General features: G+C 37.0%; 1 protein-coding gene across 6 annotated transcripts; it reads right to left on the bottom strand.

Annotated features, from left to right (window-relative positions):
- Window positions 1-3803: 3803 nt before the first annotated feature.
- SETD7 (SET domain containing 7, histone lysine methyltransferase) lies at window positions 3804-21735 on the bottom strand. 6 transcript variants are annotated; one of them, XM_087874561.1, is made up of 9 exons: window positions 21421-21657; window positions 15418-15449; window positions 14275-14404; window positions 12700-12901; window positions 10207-10396; window positions 8794-8875; window positions 7284-7401; window positions 5967-6124; window positions 3804-5289 (listed from the first exon to the last, which is right to left on the bottom strand). In XM_087874561.1, exons 3-9 carry the CDS (start codon window positions 14382-14384, stop codon window positions 5109-5111), a joined length of 1041 nt encoding a protein of 346 aa, XP_087730687.1. In that variant the 5' UTR covers window positions 14385-14404; window positions 15418-15449; window positions 21421-21657; the 3' UTR covers window positions 3804-5108. The 6 variants fall into 6 exon arrangements, 5 of the variants coding, with proteins under 5 accessions (XP_087730687.1, XP_034257236.1, XP_034257238.1 ...); XR_015729080.1 differs by lacking the exons at window positions 15418-15449; window positions 21421-21657 and adding exons at window positions 6947-7113; window positions 20965-21190 and having other exon boundaries at window positions 4251-5289; XM_034401345.3 differs by lacking the exon at window positions 15418-15449 and having other exon boundaries at window positions 21421-21735.
- Window positions 21736-27185: the final 5450 nt, after the last annotated feature.

Genomic DNA, 27185 nt, shown 5'->3' with positions numbered 1-27185 from the left:
GGCCTGAGAAGGACGGTGAAGCTCCTCTGGAGGACAAGGTTTGGCACTTTCCCTGGTCTCACCATCCTCTGCTGAAGACAATGGATCCCTCCAGCACCACCCAGGCCACCACAGGTGTCCCCGACATGAGTGATATCGGGCTGGCCATGCCCCTTGGCCATGCCCTCCCCCCCGGTCAAACAAAACCCTGATGCGGCCCTCAATGAAATCGAGTGAAAGGAAAACCTAAGGAATTAGACAAAGAAGGCTCATGATAAATTGATCTTGGAATTATATTGCATTATAGCTATACATTCACCATAGCATGAATGTATTTGAGTCCACTTTTTCAGCATTGTAGTTAACTTATCACCTATTTCCCAGACCATGTAGTTCAAGATACATATTTTCATAGAGATAATCATCTTATATTGCAACTGCACTAAATTCTTGAGTTGGTCCAGAAATTGAAGCTTCTATATATGTCTTCTAGAATTATTTTGGTCAGAATCAATGATGTTTAATAACACATAACTAAATTCTAAAATATTGATAAAGGGCAAAAAGCTATAAAATTAAAACAAAATAATACAGTAAGATATATATTGAAATGGAGATTGAAGCAGCATGAAAAATCTTCCCTTTTTTTGCTTTCCATCAATGTCCAATTTTGGTCAGATGTAAACCAAGTTATCAATTTCACATTATCATGGACAATGTAAGAAATGGGACAAAAATTGTGTCAAAACAATTCATGTAATGCTTTATTTTCACAATGCAGAATAAAGCAATTTTCCCTCAGAGACATTTTTCTATTTCTTTCACAATGTGTTCAATGTGTTCAGTGTATAGTAAACAATGTCTATAAATAAAGTACAATTATTTTTTCTTTTACCCAGAGTTTTAGAAAACATAAGTAATGCCTATGGATGTCGATAAGGCTCATCACCTTACTAAAGTAGTTGCTTTAGGTCACTGAGTAATCTATATATATAAAAGCGAAAACCACTTACACTGTAATCACGAAATCTCCAGAACCGTAAAGCCTACAAACTTGAAATTTGCCATGTATGTTCCTCTTGGCTTCTAGGTGCTCACTAAGAAAGGATTTTTTTGAAATGACCATCAGAGCATTAGTATTTCCTATATTATTATAACACGCTCTGATGCTAATTAGACGTTCTACTCCCCCTCCCAACTTGAAAATAACTCTGTAGAGAACGGGATAGCATAGGACAGGCTTCTGTGGGGCACATCTGAGGGAGAGAAGGGGATAGAAAGCCTGAGGGAAAGAAGGGGATAAGAGATGTTTCTGTGGGGCAAGGCTGAGGGAGAGAAGGAGATAGGATAGGGGAAGATTCTGTGGGGCAAGGCTGAGGGAAAGAAGGGGATAGGATAGGGGAGGCTTCAGTGGGGCAAGGCTGAGGGAGAGAAGGGGATAGGATAGGGAAGGATTCTGTGGGGCAAGGCTGAGGGAGAGCAGGGGAGAGGAGAGGCTGATCTTAACTACTCATTAATTTTCAAGCTATAAGTGTCAATTTATCAAGCCCGATCCCATAGTTTCATAGCAGAGCACAGGTATTCAGCTAGTATTTAGTATATTATTGAATGTTTTGTAAATACACAGACCTAACCCAACACAAAATAAGTCTCATCTGAGGAGCAAAGGATTTATTCCACTAGGCTAAGGGGATTTTTTTTCTAACTCAAGGAAGTAGATTTCTGCAAGAAGCCTCATAAGTTACAATATGGAAGTTTCACAGAAAGTTCTAAAAGAGAGAAAAGCAGTAGCGAGAATGCAAACTTTACAAAAAATGTAGTCAGATTTTTGAGGGGTCCTTAGTGCTCCCTGAGCTTGGTTGTTTTCTTGTAGACATTTCATTACCCAACTAGGTAACACTACAATTGATGAGCTGATGAGCACTGATGATGTTACCTAGTTTGGATAATGAAATGTCTGCAAGAAAACAACCAAGTTCAGAGAGGACCAAGGACCCCTCATACCCCTCATTTCAACCCCAAGCTACAAATATTCTCCTTTATCAGTCAGGTTTTTAATTGAAACATCATTTTATGAAAGTTTTTGTTAAAATATGGAGTCCTTCTGAACTTCATAGATTTCCCTGTGACAATTATGTAAAGGAGCAGTTTGTTTCTAAACAGCTAAATATTCCAATATTGAATATGCAAGTATTCTAGATATAATTATATAGTTTGAAACTATAAAAAATGGCACAGCAGGCCCATTAAAATTGGATGAAGATACAGAACCTAGACTTCAATAGATGCAAATTTTATGCAAATAAGCTCACAATGCATCATATTCACCATCTGATGGCTTCTGTATTTTTGATAGTTAGAACCTAGGATTTCTAGTTAGCATCACTCGCTGAGCATTTTGAACAAATGAAAATGGCTACAGGTTTGGGAAAATTCAGTTGCAAATAACCTCTGTTGAATTTCGTGCGGGCTGTAGATAGAGGTTTATACACTAAATAATTTTGATCACTATAAATCACTGCAAGGGCTATGTAAATTAGAATGTAATGAACATATTGAAATCTAAATTAGAATATAATGTACAATGGCAAATATCTACATTAAAAAGGTGAAACCATTTTAATGTTTTCCAAAAGTGTTAACCACGAAGTGTTTTAAAAATGTCAAATCCATTTCACTACCATCCTGTGTAGTTTCAGAGGTTCAGAGCATACAGTAATTGTGATTGCTTGTCAGGATTGGGTTTGATTCTGCACCCTCTTGCAAGCACACAGCATAAGCATGACAAATGGATGTCTACATGTTATCATTCATGAAGATAGTGATCATATTAGTTCCGATAAATAAGTTTCCAAATATTTCTCAATTCATGGACAGTAACTATATTTTTCAACAATCCCCAATAATAGCTGATTTTAAATAGTTTACTGGTGGCAAATGTTGGCCATGCACTTTCTGAGTTAATTGCTTGGCTTCATCATTACTATAAGATTGCTTTTAGGATATGAAACAATGTTATGGAAAATAAAGAAGACTGTACAGCAGACCGAACTCTGTGAATCTCGAAGTCATGTTATCAATGTCCATTTAAAATGTCCATTATTCTCTTGACGTAGAAATCAAATGCAGTTTTGTAAAAAGAAATTTTAGTAAAACTTCCCTTAGATAAACAGATAAAGGACTGAATTCTTAATAATAAACTCTAAATTTAGCTCTCTTGAATTGCATCTGGAAACACATTGGCAACTAGCACAATTCAGGAAATAATGGTGTTATGCGTGTCAAATTTCCAATACTATTTACTACTCGTGCACCTGCATTCTCCACCAGTTGAAGCTTCCTCAAGGAAAGTCCCACATAGAGTACCTTGCAATACTCCAGATAGGAAGTCACAAGGGCATTAGGGACTGTCAGCACCTGCTAGTCACAGCTGCCACAGGCAGGAGCCAAGGGTCCAAAAAGACCCCTAGAGTGTACACCTCTATATGCCTTCTACTCTATGCAGTATTTAAATCCTTATGAGGCTGCAATATGTAGGTTCTAGCTTTGTTACTTATAATAGAATAGTAGTTTATTACTGTAATGCTAATGCTAATTTTTCAAAATTGTTGCATAAATTACATAAACTATTTTGGCAGTAAAATGGCTCTTTTTAACCTGAAAATTAAAATATGCATGGTATAAAGACTGTAATTAGGGACTATAGTATTACATATTTAAAATAGTGAAATAAGCAAATCAGAGTTTTATCAACAGAATCATCAGCCTGCTGATAAGGATCATATTCAGAGTCTTTTCTGCATAAGAAACCAGCATCCTCTACATTTGAAGAAAGTCCCACTGAATTCAGTGGTTATTTATTTTTAAATAAATAAGTACAATGCAAAAAGACATTTCTACTTGTATAATACAGAGCAAATATTCTGTAAACATATATTGCACATATTTGAAAATATGTTTAAGAAATGCCAGTAACTGGCTATGTCAGATCCCTGAAAGTTTACTTTTTTATCATGATATTATTAAATGTTAGCTAGGATTAGTAAAATGTACTTTCATGATTCCCGTAAAACTGTTTGACAATCTCAAGTATAATTCGCTTCATAGTAAAAATGTTGAGTTTTCCATGTAACTCTCTGAATTACTTTGCAGTTGTTTTAAAAAAGGTTTGCAATGTAGGATTTCCCACCTTTACAGAAATCTGCCTTTGATGAGTATTGGTAGCTTCCAGGATTTTGTAAATTACCAATTAAAGGCAAGAAAAAGATAAATTTAGCAAACAAGGAATTTATTGGTATATCCTTGATTCATTTGTTCTATATAAACTGACATTATGCTCTCCAGTGTAAGAAACCAAAAACAAGCAGTAGAAAATGCTCATATGGACAAGTAGAAGTCACTCAAATGTGATTATCATGATTAAAGTTATAGCAGCTCTGGTCTTCCAGGCACATATCCTCAGAGCCTTAAAAAACCATCATGTAGCAATAGCACTTAAGACTTATATGCCACTTCACAATGCTTTACAGCCCTCTCTAGGCAGTTTATAGAGTCAGCATATTGCCGCCAACAATCTGGGTCCTCATTTTACCAACCTTTTGCAGTTTAAACTTTTGTGCTGACTTTAAGAAGAAGATAATGTAAAGAGAGGTCTCTTGTGCACCAAAATAGAAAACACCCTAAAGCAGTATTCTGAAATTATACTTGCCTTTTTAGAATACTACACTTAGCACAATTCTATTATCATCATAATATGGCAAATACAAAATGTAGTTGCGCAGAATCAGAGAAACCACAGTACAGATAAAACCTTGGTTTTAAAAATGCTCTCTTTCTATATTTTGACAGCTGCTGATGCAGACTAGTTGCCCCCCCCCAAAAAAAGGCCACACTTCCTTGTGTAGCATATTAAATAATTCATTTTGCACTATTAGCTTAAATGTAAAGGTTATTTTAAGGGAGTGGCTAAAACACATTAGTCTGCAAGGAACAAAAACAAAATAAAAAGGCTTCCACTCTTTCTAATATAGGGAAAAGTATTGAAGAATCACAGCATGATCAACCCCAGGCTGTTCCGATTCCAGCATCAAAGATAGTGCAATGTATTGAATAGGGAAACTGCTTGCATTTCATTTTTTCAGGGAAGCTTGGAAGGCTCTTAGTTCTGCCAGATACCACTCTGGTACTTCTGGCCCGTTTTGTCCAGTGGAACTGTGATCGTAGCCATAAGCCACTGTTAGTTCTTCATCCTTCTCCACTGCTTGAATTGTCCGAATACATTTTATCGGTCCAAAGCGAGGGTGAACAAATCTAGAAAACAAATAGGCACACGGAGTCAGGAAAAATGTGAGCTATTAACAATAATCACTACGGTATTACATTTACTCTATATTCTTACCGACAAAAAATAGTACTAAATCTTACTGTGAGAAAAACAGGAGGAAGGCGTGTTGGATATGTTTGCCACTTTGAGCTATTTGTAAAAATAATAAAGGTGGGATACAAATAAATACAATAAAAATAAGGCCTTGGGGTTTTATTTAAAAGAAGTTTTAAAAGTCTACCCATTCCAATGGAAACTTTGATTCAAGCACTGCAAAAGTAGCAAATTCCCCTATATATAAGTAACTCAGTTAACTTATTTGAGTCTACCATAAATTTCTTGGTGTGTCATGCTATATAACAACACATTTGCAATGCTAGTCTACCCATAATGTTTTTTCAGGTATCAATCATACAATATGCAAAACTAATGAAGTTATACATAGTGGGCCAGGATTAGTGTTTGTGTTTCATTTAAAGGTGTCTGTTCTATCAAGCTGGCACATTTTTCCAGAAATGTTTTCCTTAGTTTCATTTTTAAGTAAGGCAATTTGTCATGTATATGATTTAGCGTTTGTCTTTACACACACACACAATCACAAAATCAGTGCATCATTGTGTATAATCGTGACAGTTCAAGACATGAGCAGAAGTTAAATACTTACGAGTCATAAACAGAATTTGGGGTGAATGAGTGGTTTGCCTTGTGTCCCAAAGAGGCACAGTATTTGATTACATGGCTGTAAGGTTCTGGTACATCTATGACAGTTTCATCATCAAGGGATATCGTGTTTCCATTCAAAGACCAGTCCCTGCTGTCTACCTGGCATTGAAAACAATATTGCTATGACAAATATTTATTTTTATCAAGTCAAAACTCACATGTATTTTTTTTGAGTTTGAAAGAACCAGATATATAAACTGTTTGGCAAGTCTGCCACATAAGGTCAGAGCTTACAGGGGGGAAAAATGTATTCCACTCCAATATTCATGAAAATTTTTGTACCTGCAACCTTGCGTACATATTTTTCACATTTCTCCTTTTCATTAATTTTACACAAAAGCAGACTTTTTGCGTGTGTGTGTGTGTGTGTCCCCAACTCAGTGTTGACTCAATCTTTCTCTCTCTTTCTCTCTCTCTCAAAAAGCAGACTAGTGTAAATATTTTGTCACTAGAGAACATTCAGATTTATTCTTAGTATTTAACAGAATCATATCATGGAAAGGAGGAGGAGATGGCATTTATTATTGCCAAGAATAAATGCTGTACAGGTAGTCCTCAACTTACAACAGTGCCTGTTCAAAGTTACAACGGCATAGGTGACCTATGACCATTTTTCAGACTTACGGGCATTGCATCATCCCCATGGTCACATGATTTATGTTCGGCTGCTTGACAACCGACTCACATTTATGACGGTTGCAGTTTTGTGGGGTAATGTGATCCTCTTTTGCAACCTTCTGACAAGCAAAGTCAATGGGGAAACCAGATTCACTTAACTATGTTACTAATTTAATAACTGCATTGATTCAGTTAAGAAAGGTGACAAGAAATGTTGTAAAATGGGGCAAAACTCACTTTACAAATTTCTTACTTTAGCAACATAAATTTTGGGGTCAACTGTGGTTATACGTCAAGGACTACCTATATAGCTACTAGGAGATCTTTATATCAGGGGTCCTCAATCCCTGGTCATGCCAGAAAGATGCAGGCAGTATGTGAAACCATGCCCCTTCCAGTCCGCAGAAAACCGTCTCTCCACGGAACCGGTCCCTGGTGCCCAAAAGGTTGGGGGCTGCTGCTTTATACATCTGAAATAACAGATGTGAATTAGCACAAAAGTTAGTAGTACAAATGGCATAAACATACACCCCATCTTTCTATTTAATGAAATGTTGTTACCATGAAAATACTATTGAAATATTAATAAGCAACGTGGACGTTGTTACAGAAGCAATGAAAATGTTTCTTTGTACTTTACCTCTTGATGTGTAATTCGTATACCATTGTAAAAAGATAACACTGTGCCAGCTTCAGCAGCTATTTTAGTAAATAAACCTTCTCCAGCATTGGAAATAAGAGATGCATCTACAAAGACCCTAAATTAAAGCAATGAATAAAAATAGTATCTGATCTACAACTTCATGCATGTGCAGTAAGGTTTCTAGGACAGATCTTATTAGAGCACACATAAGAATCTAGAAGTGAAGCTCATATTGCTAAGTGTTAATTTTGGAATATATCAAAAGAAACAAATAGTTTAAAGAACTTTTAAGGGAATAAGCTAGTCGTTCATATCAATTACATGTTTTTTTAAAAAATTAAAATTGCACATTCCATATTATCCTTAGTTTTGGATTATCTGTGGATAATTTAAAATGAATTCCAATCTATAATTTATTTCAAAAAGGCTTTTTAGGTTATACCAACTGCAATCCTTTGAAATCAGTCTTGGAATTTAATACACAACACATATTTCAGAGTATAACCATATGAAATTATGCTGTGAGGCAGGGGTGTCAAACTCAATTTCATTGAGGGCCACATCAGGGTTGTGTTTGATCTCGGGGGCCCGGGGTGGACGTGGCCAGGATGAGCATGGCCAGCTCGGTCACTCATGTCAGGGGCACCTATAGTGGCCCGAGTGCTCTGCCAGTGAAAACGGGCTTCCAAGCTCTGTTTTTGGCTGCAACAGCCTCCTGCAACCCTCTGCCAGCAAAAATGGAGTTCGCAAGGTCCGTGTGCAGCCCCCCTGAGCACCATTTTTGCTGGCAGACGCACCACAGGCTGGTCCTTCGCTGTTTCCAGGGTGGCACAGCGGGCCAGATCTAAGGACCCTGTGGGCCGAATCTGGCCCCCGGGCCTTGAGTTTGATACTCCTGCTGTAAGGCAACTTTGTGGAGGGTAATAAAAAAAAGCAAGAGGACAGTTATGAGTGTGTGCTAAAAGTTCCACCTATTTTAATATGTGTTGCATACATATGAAAAGCAACAGGGATTTGATTGTGTGTTCATGATTGCTATCCTGATTTTATCTCACCTGACACTGTGCATGTGCATGCACCTATACACACACACACACACATGGAATATACTCAAATAGACAAATACTCAGTAGACAGACTAGAGCCAAAACCAGCTCATCGAAAAACAGACTAGACCAGAGATTCCCAGAGTTTCTCAGTTCACGACATCCTTGGTAATTTTTTCATGGTGCTCCTATGCAAAACTGTGAACTACTTCAAGCTAGGAGTTTATGATCCCACAGCACCTTTGTGAATTCATTGGGGTAGTCTTGTGTGGCTCAATGCACAGTTTGAAAAAAACATGACTAGATTGATGTCAAATGTGACAATCTCTATGTTCTCATAAAGGATTAATATTTGGAAGTGGAAAGGAAGTAAATGGATAGTATACTAATGTGTGTAACCCAGTGAAATATTATTTGCAAATATTTGCATGGAAAGACAAAACTTTAATAAAACATTCTACCTCTCTGATTCATAAGGGTCAGGAAGAAGTGGACTCGTAGAAATGCAGGATGAAGTAGATTTATCAAAACTGTAAACTGGGCCTATAATAAATCAGTACAGAAAATAATATATAGAATAAAAATGTACGATGTATGTTACACAAATTTAATATTTTTTTAAATACCACTATTTTAGGATCAATTAACATAGAATTTTGCATATACATTTTGATGTTCTTTCCAACTGTAAGTAATTCTATAGGAGTTTAGCTTCACCCAAAAATAATGCTTCTTGACTAATTGTAAATCAATTCTGAATTAGATTTATTTGCGTACACTAGGTATACAAATGGATTACTTTTTAAGTGTTCTTTAAACAGTATTTTTGCATACCTCTTAAAAACTTAAAAATTACACATCAGACAAACGGCTAAAATTTAGGTATCTAAAATCTATTAGGAAATATTTTCCTTGGTAAACAATTTCTAAAAATGGATCTGTTCCTGAATGCCATCAATGTATAGAGTTGCAATATATCCTGCTGCCAAAGCATAAATTATAATTTAAATTTTGTTCCAAAGGAGTTAACAGCAGCCACCATATCACATCTAAGTCTTTTTTTAAAAAAAAATACATTTCTTCATGTATTTATTTATTAAAGGTATATGCTACCATCTCACTATTTTACCCTTATATAACTGCTCCTTGAAAGAACACCAAATAGCTTTAGATAAGGCATAAACTGACAAAGTAACCCCATGATAGTAGCAATATTCACCTGCCCCGAAAAGCACAAGATTTTTCTCTTTTTTTCATCATTTTCTCTTCCTTCCAGCTACTATGCCCTAGATACACAGAACTGGAGCAAAGGAGTTTATAATCTGGAATTCAAAAGCATTACTCTCAGAAAGAACTCAAGAAATGGCTACTAGACAGGAAGCTGACACTATGCTTGGGAGACCTCAGAAAATAGACAATGTTTAGAAGATTAACCGGAAGTCAAAAAGTGCTGACAAATACTGCTGTATTTCTTGATCTGAAATGACAGTATAGATTACAATATTTATATTTATTTTGTCTGCTGCCCATGTAAAATTAAATTCCTCAGCTTGACTGAAAAAGAAACACTGACGAACAGTAATTATATAAGGTTCTGAGAATCTCTTCCTTTGTATATTCAGCTGTTGTAAATGGGAATCTACATTCAAAATATAAAAAGCCAACCTAATTATTAACATCAGATATAGGTTCACATTGCTACATTACTTGGTAAAAGACTTAGAATTAGCTATTGCAAGAATCTGGCCCTAAAGGCAATATATATATACAATATATATATATTGTAAGTACAATAACTTAATAAAGTAGTCAAATCTTTAAGAGGACCTAGACATTCACATATTATGAGATAAAATACATGAGTGACAACTTACTGCCTGGTATAACATCAAATTGTAGTTTTTCTTCCTCTGCCAGTATAATATTTGCCAATCTTGCTTCTATCATTTCACCATCTATGAAGTGCCCATAATATGCCATCTTCCCATCAGGGTATACATAGGCTAGCTTTTCTCCAGTCATCTCTCCTTCTTCATTAACTTCTCCAACCAGATACCCACCATCCTGAAAAAGAAGCAATAAAACTGTTTCCAAAAATTAAGGGGAAACATTGTATGCTGTTTTTAAATTTAATGAAGATTACTATTGACAAATAGTAAAAATCTTAGTCTCAATATTGAGATGAGGGGTTTTCAAGCTTTTTCAACCCAAAATTAAAAAGTTAAATTACATTTCCAGTACCCTGATAAAAAGGCAAAACTCTGGGGTTAGACAACTGGCTCTGAGTGATTCTTTTTTTTAAGTGTCCTTAATCTCTCACAGAACCTTAGAGTTCCAGGGAACAAAGTGTGAAAAACTTTCATCTGGATAATAAAAGTGCTAGTTAGAACTTTATTTTTTCATTTCCTGTTTTTTTCATTTACTCTGGCTTTTGTACCTCTGCACTCATCATTTCAGTCCTATTAATGTAAAATGCTGGGTCTGTAAGGATGAAAAAGGCAGCATATACATTTAAAATTTAAAAAATAGATACTAAGGAAAAAGAAAGCTGTCTCACAAGGGATTTTCAAGCTGTCTAGCTCTAGTTGAAAATTATTTGAGTGAGAGGTTCCATTTACAAAATAAATTACATGCATAAAATATATAAAATAACCAGTTTTACTCTGTTCTGCTTCCAAAGCTTAACAGATTCTAACAGAGCTAAGACACCACTGAGTTTGGAAAATATGCTGTATCCAAACTTCAGGGTGATTATGCCTGAAAGAATGGGTTAGGATACAAAGGACTATATTTTTGCTCTCATTGGATTTCATAAGTTGTCAATTAGAACAGATCATGACTAGCTTTTATTGGCATTTTTTTCTCTTTTGAATGCTATGTAATTCAGCTCTTCTCCTTTCAATTTTTCTCTATGTTTCTCTATTTTCAACTTAATATATCTTAATCAACAGAACAATTCTGCTGGTGGGTTTATTAGGTTACCAAAAGAGAGTTTTGATAGCTCATAATTTTAAAATGTTTAAATAAAACATTTAAAAATAGTTCTGTCAACTTTCAGATGACAGAAAGTTCTTTCCATAGACAGAAATATTATGTGCTTCATCCTGTGCTTCTCAGCTAGCATAACTTGGATTATGCTGCATTTGAGTTCATTAATTTTGCCGAACTTTCATTCAGCTTTTTCCAAGTTGGCAATCTTCAGATATCAGGCAACTGCTACTTCTGTGTTGACAAGTAAATCTAGGAATTGTAGTCCCAGTAGCCGTAAAGGGTATCATAGTGAAGAACATTGCATATAAAATACTTTAGTAATATGGGAGTTTTTTTGCTAGTTATGGCTACAAAGCAAGATATTTTCTTGTCTTACTTTCCTAGTGACAATTCAGAACTGAGTGCAAAGGGCTATTATTCAGTCTTCTTCCATAGCTTAACACTGCCTTCAAACCTGTTTTGGGGGAAAGACAGGAACAATGTATAGGGATCCAATACCATGCTTTGTTCTTCAAGTTATATAATTAAGAACATTTTGTTACCAATGGAAGGTTGTATACAGGAAGGACAGAGTCTCTACAGAACCAGTTCAGGCAAGGCACTAGCTTGAGCATCCTGAATAGAGCCATTGATTCATTTATGAAAACAACTGCAATTCTGCTGTAGTTATTCTATATCAAAATTAGTTAAGATTATCTCGAAGGTATTTATTACATCTGTGGAGCTTCTCAGTCATTCAGGTTGTCCCAAAGGTGCTTTTTTTCGAGAGGCAACCAGACTGTCTGGACTTTTTCTATTTATTACAACCTTTATTCAAGCCACACAAGATAGTTCATGCATTTGTTCACATGCAGAAAATTTACATATGACAGAAAGGTTATGTTGTGTTACTTGTAACATAACCCTGGAGTCACTCTATAAAGCTGCTAAGGTGGAACTTTTCTGCATTTAAATTTGGTAGAGTTATGAACAATTATATTCAACTATGTTCATTTATTTTTCTTATTTTTATTTTTTTCCGTTTTAGTTATATGCTTGTAGTGTACATGTATACTTGTATAATTTATATTATGTATATTATTCTTGTTGTAAACTTCCATTAGTCACTCCAGATTTGGCAATACACAACTGTAATAAAATAAGATACTAATTTGCATCCAAACTGTAACAACCTATCTCCATTTAGCTGTGAAGAAGTGAACAAAATAATGAAAACAATTTCTGCCTCTTTTGTAATGCTTTTTACATCACATTATATACAAAAGAGATGAAGCCTTCATTGTATTGATGTGAAGCTCTCCCTTGACCCCTGTAGATTCCTCAGTATAACTATTATTGTTACATGGTAAAATACATGAGAAAATAAGACAACTTACTGAATAGTAAATCCAACAAAATCCATGCCGAATATTATCTTTGTATTGCCCTTTGAAGGCCAATCGTCCATCAGCATCATATTCCTGAGCTGGCCCATTCAATTCACCATCAATGTACGTGCCATGAAGTATGCCTCCATCCTCATAGGTGTATGTTCCCTGGCCTTGCAAACCATCATCAACATAAAAGCCTTCTAGCGTGCTAGCAAAGAAAAAAGAATAGTGTAGAAATGACTGTTATTTTATCTCATTTACAGAGAAAAAAAGACCAGTCCTATTGGATAGACTGTTCATGTCCAAGGTTTTATTATGATCAATATGTTTCTGGTTTTTTATGATGTAACTCACAGCTTTAGTTTATTTAAAGAAGGTTTTTAATAATCCGCCTTGTTTTTCTGATAAATGTCAGGGATGACAATAAACTTTATATAGTGAAGACTGATATTTTGTAATATTTCCTACACATTCTAACCTTATGATATATTATTGTTCTTTTCCATTTAAAGGAATCGGGAAATTATTGCAAAGTTGTGGCAAGGGGGAAAGTGACTGAATCCTAGTTCCATTTTCAGCACTTTGGGTCAATGAGCTTAAAGAGACAAAGATATTTGAGGCTTCAAAACATATATACACTGTAAAGGCACTGAAATGACTTCAGAGAAAAGAACATGAACCAAAAAACTTAGAGAAAACCAAGAATATGTCTACTATTTATAACTTATTTTTTCTAAGAACTTAATTATTTTTGTTCCATATAATATAGAACAGAAGTCAAAGAATGCAGGGCGAATCATTAGGTCTACAGTGCAAGTAATTTGTTACTTTGCTTTACTAATGATTATCCCAACATTATAAAGTATTATCCTACCATTTTTTAAAAAATAATTTTTAAAATAAATAAATAAATAAATAACTGTATAAAGCCAATGGAGTTTGTAACATGTCATTTTACCTGATTGTTTTTTTTTAAGTAAACCCAGCAAATAGTCAGGCTTTATATACAGGTAGTTCTTGACTCAAGGCCACAGTTTGGACCAGAATTGGTTTGGACTGTTAAACAAATAGGTTGTTAAGTGAGTTATACCCAATTTTATGATCTTTTTTTACGATTAAGTGAATCACATGAACTTTAAGCAAATTTAGCTTTTCTCATTGACTTTGCTTGTTGGAAGCTAATTGGGTAAATATTGCAAATGGCAATCATGTGACCCTGGGATGCTGCACCCCTCATATATATATGCCAATTGCCAATCACCTGAATGTCAATCATGTGATCATCCGGATTTTGCAACAGTTGTAAGTGTAACTAACAGATTTTTCAGTGCTGTTGTAACATCAAACAGTCAATGGTTGTAAGTCAAGGACTATCTATAACATACTAAGTCATACTCTTATTTATTTCATAGATCAACATGCTTTATGTTTCCAAACACTGTGATTTTTAAATCATGGCTACTAGTTTAATATGTTATGCCTACCCACTAATTCTGGTACAACATATAATATATCTGTGTCTAAATGGCTAAATATGAATTCGGAATCCAGTGAAAGAACTCAAGACACTGTGATGTCTACCTTCCATCAAAGAAGAAGAATTTTCCATGACCATTCTTTTCTCCATGCACAAAGTTCCCTTCAAATCTGTCTGTGGAAGAATATGTGACTATACAAAACCCATGGGGCATACCATCATCATCAAGTGTTCCTAAAAAAATAACAATAAAAAACTATTTTGAAAACCAGTGGGACTCACACAAGCAATCTGTTCTTATAAGAAACAGCATTGGATGCTGATTTTATCCAGCCACACAAACTAGCTTGAGTATTTATAAATTTAGTACAAGTGTAGTATTTATCCACTTAAACTATTATTCAAGACACTGATAAATACATTCCTCTCCTCTTTCAGAGCCTGATATAGGTTTTGAGTGGAGAATGAAAGGACAGCATAAGGGCCAAATGACCAGCATTCTGCAAAACAGATATATTATGGGAGAGATTACATTCTATTAAGGAAATCTATGCATGTAGAGATGTAAGAATGAATAAACTGTGCAAACATACTGTAGCTGTCAGACAAGTGCTACTGACCCAGTTCATTGATGTAAAATAACCTTTATGCCAAGCAAAGAAAATAACTCAGACACAATCCCAATAAGTCATGGGTGACATATTTTCAAACTTTGTTATTTTATATCTGCATGCCCCAAAGAGTCTGTATTCCATGGACAAATCTCATTTTTGATATATGAAGTAGACAAGTGAAAACATTTTGAAGCATGACTCAGTGAGATATATATGACCGAATCAGATGAGTCAACACTACTCATAGTTTATTCCATTATATCCCAAATTTATACAGGGCATCATTTTGACAGCAGGAATGTTGCAGCAAATTTAATGCATACTGTACCAAATTTGCATGGAGTCATAGGTTTTATTTTACTCCATTCTTTACAGATTTAGACATACAAAGACATATAGACTCAGTTCAAACAGCTGGACATTTTTAGATCACAAGATATGTGTTTTGATTCAAACGTATCTTTTTCTGTATCTTGTCATGCACTTGCAACAATTCTTAGGTTATATTGTTTCCAATGTTTTATTTCTTGACATTATAATATTTAGTCTATTAAAATATTTGTTCTCTCAGGTTTGACTCAGATCAAACAAACTGGTTTTTTAAAAATGTGTATTGCAGATACTGCCACTTACCTGGTTATCTGCAAGAATGAAAACTGCATCAGCTGCCCAAGAAAACATAGATTTTATTACTGTCAGTTTTCAGACAAAGCTGACTTGTAATTGTATCAGACTGCATTGCTAACTATAGTTGACATTTGTTCCACCGCATCTTTATAGAAGTTGACAATGAACTATTGATCTTACAGTTTTATTTCTTTGGAATCAACATGTGAACTGAGAAACACATTCAAAGGATGATCACATTTTGCTAAACTTTCAAAGTTGAGACAGATGTAGAAGCACTGGCAATATTTGGATTGATTAGATTAGATAGAACAAAGGAGGCTCGAGACATTGGGAAGAGCCTTGGTGGCGCAGCAGACTAAAGTGCTGTTAACTAGCACCAGCTGCCTGCAATTACTGCAAGTTCAAATCTCACCAGGCTCAAGGTTGACTCAGCCTTCCATCCTTTCGAGGTAGGTAAAATGAGGACCCGGATTGTGGGGGCAATAAGCTGACTTTGTATTTAAAAAAAAAAGAACACCGCTTGTGGGGGCCAAAAGCCCTACTAAGCAGGTATATACAAAAAATATGAAGGCTATTGCTTAATGCATTGTAAGCCGCCCTGAGTCTCCGGAGAACGGCAGCATATAAATCGAACCAATAAATAAATAAATAAATAAATAAATAAATAAATAAATAAGTAAGTAAATAAATTCTTTCAGTGGGAATAAATGTAGAGATTGTTCAAATGAAATAAGTAGCACAGAAGTAAAGGTGAACAAAACAATCAGGGATCTTTATTATCTCACTTCTTCTGATAACAATACTAAAAGTCAAAATGTAGACAGTCACATTACAGCATATTTTATACTTGAGTAACAGATTTCTATGTTTGTAGCACTATGAAAATTGGTGAGTGGGATTTTCAAATATATCATTTTTCATGTAATATTTTTATCTGGGATGAACTGACCCTGAGACAAGCAAGAAATCTCCATCATCCAAGATTTCCTATTCCAGGGAAATGTGTTAAAATCCATGGATGTGTTACTATAATTTGTTTTTGTTGTTTAAGTACAAGAATTTCATGTAAGCACCAACTAATAAAAAATAAGATGACCATCCTTCTTCCACTTATCAGCATCCTCAAAGGGCTATTTAAAATGGAACATTTTAAGAAGCCTCCTAAATGCTGGGAATAAGATGGATAAATACACTTTCAGGCTCACCATATTCCACAAAATTAGAGCCACTACTTAAGCCTATCTTCAGGCCCATACCCACCTCACCTTACCTGGGTGCAGGATCTTAAACAGGCTACTCTTAATTATCAGCCAGGATGGGCAAAATAATGTTGGACAATGTAGTTGCTAAAGTAACCCAGCGCTTTATTTTGTAGGGTTTCATAGGTAAATAGTCAGCATTTTGAATTGGGCCCAAATGACTCCTACCAATCAGGGTATCAACCATAAAATAATTTTTATTTTGCAATGCTGGGATCTATTCACAGCAGCCTGGGCTCCTGCTTTCTGTAGAGTACTTCTCAGCAGTACTTCTACATTATCCTTAAAGTAGAATATATTGATTAATTCACTATAATAAGATCATGAATCATTACTGTGCCTGAATCCAGGTAAAGTTATAATTGGCATATTAACTGTTGGGAAAAGACCATTCTAGTCCAACTGCACTCACAGCCACAGCTGGAACTAAGGTTTCAGGAAAGCAGAAGATTTTTATGGATGAACAATAGCTCTACTAGGGTTTAATCAGAGCTCTTTCTTCACAACAAGTTCCTAACATCTATTTAATACCTTTACAGCATCCTTGACTTGGTCTAAAGTGTGAAGTACAGCTCAGTATCATTAGCAGACCAATGATACTTAACCTCAAACCAATTGATAATCTTTCCCAGAGTTTTATAATTTGGGGAAAAGACTAGCATTGTGGTAATCAGCACTGGAACTACTATGGACTTAACACTCTTCCCCTATTAGTACTGACTTAATTCAGGTGTGATTCTTACCAAAAACCTTATCTAAAAGGCATGGGTGAAAACTTTCCAGAATTGCTAGCACAGAGATCTTCAAACTTGGCAGCTTTAAGACTTGTGGACGTCAATTCCCAGAATTCTCCAGCCAGCTATAGCTTCAATTCTGGGAGTTGAAGTCCACAAGTCTTAAAGCTGCCAAGTTTGAAGACCTCTGTGCTAGACCAAGAGATGGACTCTACAAGAAAGGGTCATTACCACCTCTTTCAAAGCCAAGTAACCAGGTGTAAACTCCTGGCCACTCAAAGAAGCCAAGTCACATTGGTGATGACGATCATATTCCACTACAAAGATTTGATCATCCAACCAACCTAAAGAAAAAAGTGACCTAACAGAAGTCAGAATTGCTGCAGGAATTCTTGAAAGAAAACTGAAATTCTACCAATGTTTATGTGAAAATGGATAATTCATATAATCTTACATTATGAGCCTGATATTTAATTTTAAAGGAAAAAAGAGAAAGTTCCCAAATGCTATTTTACCCAGGGGTGGGCTTCAAAAATTTTAGCAAGGGGTTCTCGGCCCGGTTCCTGGGTGGGCATGGCCTAGTTGGCCTCCTGCACCACAGCGGGGGGGGGGGCGTTTTTGCCCTCCCTGGGCTCCGAAGGCTTTCCTCGAGCCTCTGGGAAGGCAAAAATGGCTTCCCCAGGCTCCAGAGGCCCTCCTGAACTTCCGGTAGGCCCATTTTTTGCCCTCTCTGACGCTCCGTGTGTGCCCTGCACTTACCTGCATCCAAAACGGGCCACATAGGGACTCCTGGCAGGATGGGTGGGGCCAGCCAAAAGTGGGATTTGGGGGTTCTCTGAACTGCACAGAATCTTAGCTAGAGGTTCTCCTGAACCCCTGCGAACCCCCAGCAGCCCACCCGATTTTACCTCTAACAAGACTACTTCTCAAAGAAATAATAATAATATGCACTTAGTTGCGTTCATTTTCAAAAAATGTCTTCTTAGCTATGAAATGGTACAAAAATTTTTTTAAAACCCTCATAGTCACATATGCTACTGCCGTTATACACCTCATGTTAACGTGATAAACCAATTGCATCAGACCTAAATTCTTAAAACCTTTGCAAAACTACTCTAAGAAGTCTTATTTGGATACTTTGCATTGATCAAATTGTATCTCTCTGTTTAATACTGTGACATGATTAAGGAGAATAGAAGAAGAAATAAAACAGGTTTTGCCTTGTATGTAAATCTATTTTATCATAAAATTCAATGGAGGAATGCCAATATCTTATCAGGAGCAAGTCTGACATACTGGCCTTTTCAGACGAACAGTCAATTCAGCCCCCGATACCTGACATTATTAAAAGAAGATCAGTGTTTTACTAAATGAAAGTTACCATCTCAACAAAAGTATCTTACATGAAATATAATTTATCTGGGTTTCTGAAAATATTTATGATAATCCAAAGAGCCTAAGGACGGACATGTAACAACCTCCTCCTGTAAGACATACTTTGTGCAGATCAAGTACTTGTGTTGAACATGCCCAGACACATAACATACCTCGTGTTGCAGGAAGTACATGTCTGCAGTCATTAGAATGGTATATCTCTGCTCAGTTGCAGAGTGTAGATAATTGCAGACAAGGCACTGTAATTTAACACCAGCTGTCTGCAATTAAAGTAAGTTCGAATCTTGCCAGGCTCAAGGTTGACTCAGCCTTCCATCCTTTCTAAGGTAGGTAAATTGAGGACCCAGTTTGTGGGGGCAATAAGGTGACTTTGTATAAAATATACAAAAGTATGAAGGCTATTGCTTAACGCACTGTAAGCTGCCCTGAGTCTCCGGAGAAGGGCGGCATATAAATCAAATTTAAAAAAAAAATATTCTGCACACAGGTGTGTTCATTTTTTATTACCTGTCATTTTATCCAAAAAGGCTGGAAATAGGGTTTGCTCACTATGTTTATTCCTTCATTGTTTGCTGGAGGATTGCAAAAATAAAACAGGCTAAAAACAGGCTATGGCCTTAAGAATTCTTTTTTCTTCCATTTAAGGTGTTGATTTAAACAATTCTACAAACTTTAAAGAAACCATTTGGGCCATATTTATGCTAAGTCATCAACTTTAAGGTTGGCAACTAGCCTTTCCTGATGGGATTAAATGATGCATCAATACTAATAGGTTTATGGCTTAGTGACACTTGTACTATATGGATTTGACTGGTGATATTGTGCATTAAAACTGCTGATAACTCAATTATAAGTTAGTATATACTTACTAATTATACTTATAGCACATATAATTACTGGCACTTGCCCAATATAAGACAGGATGTGTTCACAAATGATTGAATACAGTAAATAGTGATGTGTCCTAATGATTCAGTGAGAATCAAATCTCAGATCAACTTTTCAGTTACCCAGTATTAGTAAAATATTTCCTCTAGCTTCCTCTAGTCTCTCATTCTCTTCAATTTATGTGCCATTCTGTTACAGATTACAGTACACCCAGATGAGCCCAACTGACTTTAAAGTGTAGCCCCACATTAGAATACTGTACTTAATTAGTTTTGACTTTTCCTTGTCTTGAAAGAAAAAAAATGTTTAGTACTGCCGTGGATCTAAGTCAACACATAAAAAATCCAGTCAACAACGATGCTCGCACACCCTTAATTTGTATATAACTAGGAATAGAATTCCATATTTAATGAACTTAAAATACATTTCAGATTTTAAATGCAGTCACTCTAAACATTAAGTCAGCAATTAAACGTAATTTGTATTATTTCAAAAGGCAGAACCTTCCACTGACAATACAGTTATTGTTTCCAAATTATAGGGTGCCAGGATTGCAACATAGTTATTATTCTGCAGATCAGAATTAACCAATTTGACATGTGTCAATTCTAAAAATCTTGCTAGAAACTTCCAGGAGCAATAGTAAAAACAAATAAAAATGAATATTTAGATTAGGGCTAAAAACCTTATGTTTCTGTTTAGGAACTTTTAAAGACCAAATCTTCACTTTAACATCTCCAAATACTACACATTTTAATATTTTTCCATCAGAAACATACAGTCACATTAAAAATTACTGGAGAAAATTTGTGGGGTGTGGACTTCCGGGTTGCATCCTCAAAAAAAACAACAATGCAGGAAATTTAAGCAGCTCAACAAATTTGCAATTTTAACCACATGATTTTTCCAAATTATTCAAGCAATAATAATATGTAAAATGTTGAAAGTCTCAAATTATGTTCAACTTCTCCCAGACCTCATGGTTCCTGGAAACATTTTTGACAGTACGGTTATTCTGAGCCTCCAAAGGACAGTGCAGGGAGAAACTAAGGCACAAACAATATGTTTTTAGAACCGGTCGGAGAGTCTAAGACCGCTTTGGTCTCAACCGCCCGACCGTAATAATCTGGAAGGGAAAGATTGTAGCGGAACTTTAGGCGAGCAGATTTCAGGTTTAACTGCGAAGGACGCTTTCAGCGCATAGAAACATTTCCACCCTCGCCTCCACGCCACGCTTCTGCCCGGGAAAAGAAAGACAAAAGGTTTGCAGTAACTCTGGAGCGCGATCGTCCCTGCTGATCTCTTTTGGGTTTTACTGAAGAGGAGAAAGTTCTTCTTCACCCCAAGCTGCTTTCCCCCCAAAGTGTAGTCCAGGCTGTGCCACGCGCCCCACATCAACTTGCAAACACCGATTCCACAGAAGAATGGGAACTTTCGCTGGGTTTTTTTCCCCCCCTCTGAGCGAACCCCAATAGGGGGGAGACCCTACTCCCCCTCCCGGAAAGCTACCAGGCGTAAAGAAAGACCCCCCCCCGTTTACTCCCGCAATCCCCAGCGGCGGAGGAGCTCTTCTTCCATTTTCGCCATGTGGAGACGCGCAGAGCTTGGGGGCAGAAAAACACCTCAGGCTTGTCCCCGCCTCGGGCTCCCAATTTCCCCCAACTCGGCGCCCGCGAGCGACTCGCCTAAACTCCTCCCTCCCTGGCTTAGGCCCAAAGCCACGCAATTACCCTCGACGGTCTCTTCCAGCGTCTCCTCGTCACTATCCATAGCTCAGCCCGCCGAGCGCAAAAGCAGTCCGCTTGCTCGGCCGCGGCGCCTTGCCTTGGGTAGGTGTGCCTGGGAGCCGATGACGCTGCCGCCTCGCCCAACCCGAAGAGAGCCGCCCGCTTTCACGCGCTCTTCCCCTCGGAGCTCGCTTTGCCCGAGGGCCACTCGCACGCTCGGCTTCTCCCCGCTTTGTTATAGAGCAGCTGATCCGCTGACATCACCCTGGGATGGGGCTCTTCCCTGACTGACAGCTCCTCGCGCAGCCCCGAAAGCGGAAGCTCCCTAACCGAGGTCGTGGCTGCCCTTGAGCCCCAACGCCGCCGGGCAGCGTTGCTTTCCCAGCGCCGGCGCGCTTGTCTGTTTTGGCGCGAGGACGACTCTGTTCTCTGGTCAAACCCTTGTGCGCCTTGTGGACTTCCATGGGCCGCGGGGATAAGGACGAATAGTTCGCTCCCAATGCAATAAATAAATGAACCCTATCACCCCCCCCCCCGTTTGTGTGTCTGTCTCCCTGTCTGCCTGTCTTTGTGTGTGTGTGTGTGTGTGTGTTTGTTTGTTTGTTTGTGTGTGTGTTTGTGCGCGTTGGGAACTGGGAACTGTCACGTTTATCGGTAAATCTGGGCCACATATAGGTGTTATGGAATGATGGGACCAAACAACATTCCTGGTCAGCCAGAGACAGTTTATTGCGCAGTTTCAGAATCAGATTTGTATCTGCAATTCTGAACCAAGAAGAGTTCTAATACAACTGCTTTTATACATATCCAAGACAAAGGATTTTGTGAGCACAGCAGTTTTCCATATATGGTTAACATACATTTGTTACATTATAATTGACACTTTCTAATTACTAAATTCCTTCATTATTTTCTAGTTCATAAGATTATCTTAGCTAAACAACCTTACTCAGTTCTGTGATTGCTGAGGCGTAGATTCATGGCTGCTTTGGATAATAAGTAACTTTTTGTTTCATATGGGTGTCCTTGCATCCTTGACAGCTAGGCCCCTCAGAAGATATATATTACCAAGAATGGAATTTAGCTGACTTAATGTAATCTCTAAACAAGAACATTTCTTTCTTGTAATAATGTGAATAAAGAGGGTCCTTCAGTATTCATATAGCTGACCCTGTACTATTCCTACATCATTCACATTATAGGTATTGCGTCTCCTTTCTAAACCCTCCCCTTCTGTAAGGACCTGTAGCAATGCTGGTAAAGTTTAAATGCAAATTAGTAGGTAGGATGTTTTTAATACTTGTATCAGGTATTCTGGCTATTAATTTGTATATAAATATGCAAATCGTATTCTAAGAACCCTGATGGTAAGTCTTAATAATCAATTCTAGCAGAGGCAAAGAAAAATACAGTCATCCTACGATAAAATGTGTCAGGAAATAGTACTGTAAGAGTGCCAACAGTACTCTTTGTTGTATTTCATGTCTACTAATTTCTAAAATCATGTATGCCTACAAACAGAATGAAATCTGAACAGTCCTGCCACATTTATTTTGTAGAGTAGAAGGCCCATTCATTCAAACTGTTTGCCCATAATTCATTTAATTGTCAATTGATCTTGATCACATAACAAGTGGAATTATAAATTAAGCACACTGGGCAAATTTACATACATAGTAGCAGTGGTGAAATTCAATTTTTTTACTACCAGTTCTATGGGCGTGGCTTGGTGGGCGTGGCAGGGGAAGGATACTACAAAATCTCCATTCCCACTCCATTCTGGGGCCAGCCAGAGGTGGTAGTTGCCGGTTCTCTGAACTACTCAAAATTTCTGCTACTGGTTCTCCAGAACCTGTTAGAACCTGCTGAATTTCACCCCTGAAAAGTAGCTTAAATTCTTTTGGCTAATATGCATTACAGAGTTTTGTGGAAACCAAATAAAGCTTCCTTGATTTGTCTAAGATGTGTAAATCCAGTGTACTATGGCTTAATATGCTGTGATCAAGCAAGCCATGACTTGTTACCATAAAGTTTGATATCCATAAACACAACAACTGAAAAACAGTGCTAAAAACCTTAGACTGAATCTGCTCCACAGGGACAAAATAGAGGAAGATCCTAGTTGATCTCTATCACCAATTGAATCAATTAAGTGACCAAATAAGTTAAGAACTGCAAGAACAATAAAACCTCAATGTGACTCTGATTTAGCAGTGACTGTCCACTTTTCTTCTGGACAGAAGTACTCCAAAGGAAGAAGTTGCATGTAAAAGTTAAGATAGTTAATTTATATAGTGTATAGTGACATCATTTTAGTATTATGGAAACCTTTCTGGAAGCCTTAAATTTGAACTTACTCAAAAGAGAGATTTGATAATATTTATTCTCTTTCTCTTGAGTTCTACAGACAGCTCTAGGTGCTTTTATGCAAGAATTTATATTAAAGTACAGAAACATCAGCCTGACAACAAAGGTATGCTTTGTTAAGGCTATGGTTTTCCCAGTTGCAATATATGATAAGTGCACCATCAGAAAGACTGAATAAATCAAAATTATGTTTTTGAATAATAGTGCTGGGGAAAAAATCTAAAGGCAGATTGAACTACAAGAACAGCAAACAATTCAATATTTGACAAACTTGACTATTCATTGGAAGCACTAATTTTTGACACATAATTTAAAGGCAAAAAATAATAGGAAAAGATCCTTGGAAATAGCAAAGACGGGTGACAGAAGTCAAGGTTGGATCTGTTTTTTTCAGGAGACAGATCAATCAATTATCCTGAAGATTTTCCCAAAGCTTTTCTTGTTCCAGTTTATTATCTACATGAGGTTGCTAAACGCATTAGGGGATTCTTCTGCTAGCATCAGCCCTTTAAGGTAGGTAAGGTTAAGAAACAGGAACAGCAGAGATGCTATTTATTGTTGCAGGGTAGAATAACAGGATCTTGAAAACCTGTCATTTCTGTATGCCCCCTTGTCTATCAAACAATCAAGGTGGTGTTATCTGATCTTCTTTCTCACACTTTCCTCTTTCTGAAACCTAGTAATCTTTTCTAAAAGTACACACACACGTACGCAGCGTACGCACACACAATGGTTCAGTCATTCCTTCACCATTCCCAAAGCCAAGAGAACATTTCTTCAGTCAGCATGGCAACATCAACATGCCAGTTATACAGTATATCCCCAATCTGACTGATCAGTTGATCCTGTCAAGGCTTTTCTGATGATTGGAACATGTTAGGGTTCAGATCAGGGATGAAATCCAGCAGGTTCTGACAGGTTCTGGAGAATCGGTAGTGGAAATTTTGAGTAGTTTGGAGAACCAGCAAATACCACCTCTGGCTGGTCCCAGAGTGGGGTAGGAATGGGGATTTTGCAGTATCCTTCCCTTGCCATCCAACCAAGCCATGCCCACCAAGCCACACCACGCCCACCAAGCCACGCCCACAGAACCGGTAGTATAAAAAATTGAATTTCACCACTGGTTCAGATGGGTAAAAATGGTGGATTCAAAGGCCCTCCATTTCCAGGGATTTTCAAACTTTCTTCTTGAGGGGGTTGAAAAATTCATACTTAACACTAACAAGAGCATCTGGTAATTGATAAGTATGACTCATCCACTTACTGACTCATTTATCAAATGTTCCTGGAAAGATTAGCTGTAATGGCTGTTTATGAAAATTATGTCATTTCTAGAAGATTAACCCTAACTTTTGGTTGAAGAACTAATAAACCTACAATATTATACTGACACACGTTTTGATCTGCTGCTTCTTGAAGGCGGCTACAAATGCTGGCTAATAATTACTTGAAAATTTTCTTGGTTGATGCTCTGGACCTAACCGTTAGGTAGGTAAAAAAAACAGATCTGCAGGATGCTATACCTTGACTGGCTGCGAAGTACAGAACATTTCAACACATAGATCTTGCATAATAATCCACAGATGTTAAGCGTTTCTTCTTTTATATAACTATTAAGATTAGAATTCTTTATTGGCCAAGTGTGATTGGACACACAAGGAATTTGTCTTTGGTGCATATGCTCTGAGTGTACATAAAAAGAAAAGATACATTCATTAAGAAGCATAAGGTACAACACTTAATGATAGTCGTAGGCAGTGGTGAGTTTCAATTTTTTTTACTACCAGTTCTGTGGGTGTGGCTTGGTGGGAGTAGCATGGCTTGGTGGGAGTGGCTTGGGCATGGCAGGGGAAGGATACTGTAAAATCACCATTCTCTCCCCAATCCAGGGGAAGGTTACTGCAAAATCCCCATTTCCTCCCGATCAGCTGGGACTTGGGAGGCAGAGAATAGATGGGGGTAGGGTCAGTCAGAATTTTTACTACCGGTTCTCCGAACTATTCAAAATTTCCGCTATCGGTTCTCCAAAACCTGCTGAAACCCACCTCTGGTCATAGGTTACAAATAAGTAATCAAATCATACTAGGAAACAACTAAAAGTATATAAGTATGTTATATCTCATCATTTTGATGAAATCAATCATTTGGGTCCAATATTAGACATGAGGGGATAGACTGTCGATGCCAAGATTATCCAGAGCTTATTCTTGTGAACAAAACCCATATAAAAATGAAGCAGGTTACTATAAGTATGATTAAATGACATACTAATTCATTAAAAATAAAAATTACTTTTGATCTGTAACCTAGTCAATCAGCAGTTTTCCAGGCCTTTCTTACTGCCTGATATAAAGTCATATTTGTGTGGCTTGGCTAGGTGAAACTGTCTTGTTTCCTCACATTATCTAATTGCTTTCTTCTCCTCCTTTTTATACACATGCCCCACTACCACTGGGCCAACAGTGAATATTAAGGTTGCCATTCTGCAATTTGTAAAGCAAAATATTTCTTTCTAAAGCAGAGAGTTGACCATGTTCTAGAAACACCAAAAATTATTTTCAAAGAAAAAGAGATGTGGTGTAGTGGTTGAAGTGCTGATACTGTCACACACTACCTCATTGTTTAATTATATTAATAGCTATATAATCATAACTATAAATTTCCTTTCAAATGCCACATACAGGTAGCCTTACAATAGTTCATTTAGTGACTGTTCAAAGTTAACAACGGCACTAAAAAAGTGACTTATGAACGTTTTTCACACAACCATCCCTAAGGTCATATGATCAAAATTCAGACGTTTGGCAACTGACTCATGACAGTTGCAGTGCCCTAGAGTCACATGATCAGATTTTTGCAAACTTCTGACAAAAGAAGTCCATGGGGAAGTCAGATTCACTTAACAACTATGTTACTAAATGGGGAAAACTCACTTTAAAAATGTCTCATGTAGCAACAGCAATTTTGGTTTCCATTGTGGTCGTAAATCAAGGATTACCTGTATTGCTATGGCCAAATCAAATAAGACAGTACAAACAGTGGGTTTAGATTGTAGCTACATCTCTTTGTCTTAACCTAATTTATCTGTGATTTGTATTTCAATGGTACACCAAGTAGAGCTACCAAATTTCAGCTGCACAGATCAAGACAACCCGTAGATAACAGAAAAGAGATACAGAAGACACCATGTTTCCATTAATGGCACACCTGGACCACCACATCCCCTAAAGCCTAGTTTGTTCCTTAAAAACAAAACTCTTTCTGGGTGTAAAGGGCAGGCGGTAAATGAGCCTGTGAGATGGGTGTTATTAATGACTGTTGTCCTTGGCTATCACTATTTGTATATGTAATTTTACTGTTCTTGATTCTTATTGAATTTTTAATATTGTTAGCGGCCCAGA

The sequence above is a fragment of the Pantherophis guttatus genome, chromosome 8 (assembly GCF_059756535.1).
Source record: "Pantherophis guttatus breed Tessera chromosome 8, ASM5975653v1, whole genome shotgun sequence".
Taxonomy (NCBI): Eukaryota; Metazoa; Chordata; class Lepidosauria; order Squamata; family Colubridae; genus Pantherophis; species Pantherophis guttatus.
This window is presented reverse-complemented; position numbering and strand designations above follow the sequence as displayed.

Bases quoted from the DNA above. Each gene is read 5' to 3' on its own strand.
- SETD7 (XM_034401344.3), bottom strand. From the start codon at position 21,085: ATGTGGGGCGCGTGGCACAGCCTGGACTACACTTTGGGGGGAAAGCAG. The intron at 12,902-14,274 runs GTAGACATCACA...TTTCTTTGCTAG, and splicing joins TTCTTCTTCTTTGATGGAAG to CACGCTAGAAGGCTTTTATG. The intron at 5,290-5,966 runs GTAAGTATTTAA...TTTGTTTTCTAG, and splicing joins CCAAATTCTGTTTATGACTC to ATTTGTTCACCCTCGCTTTG.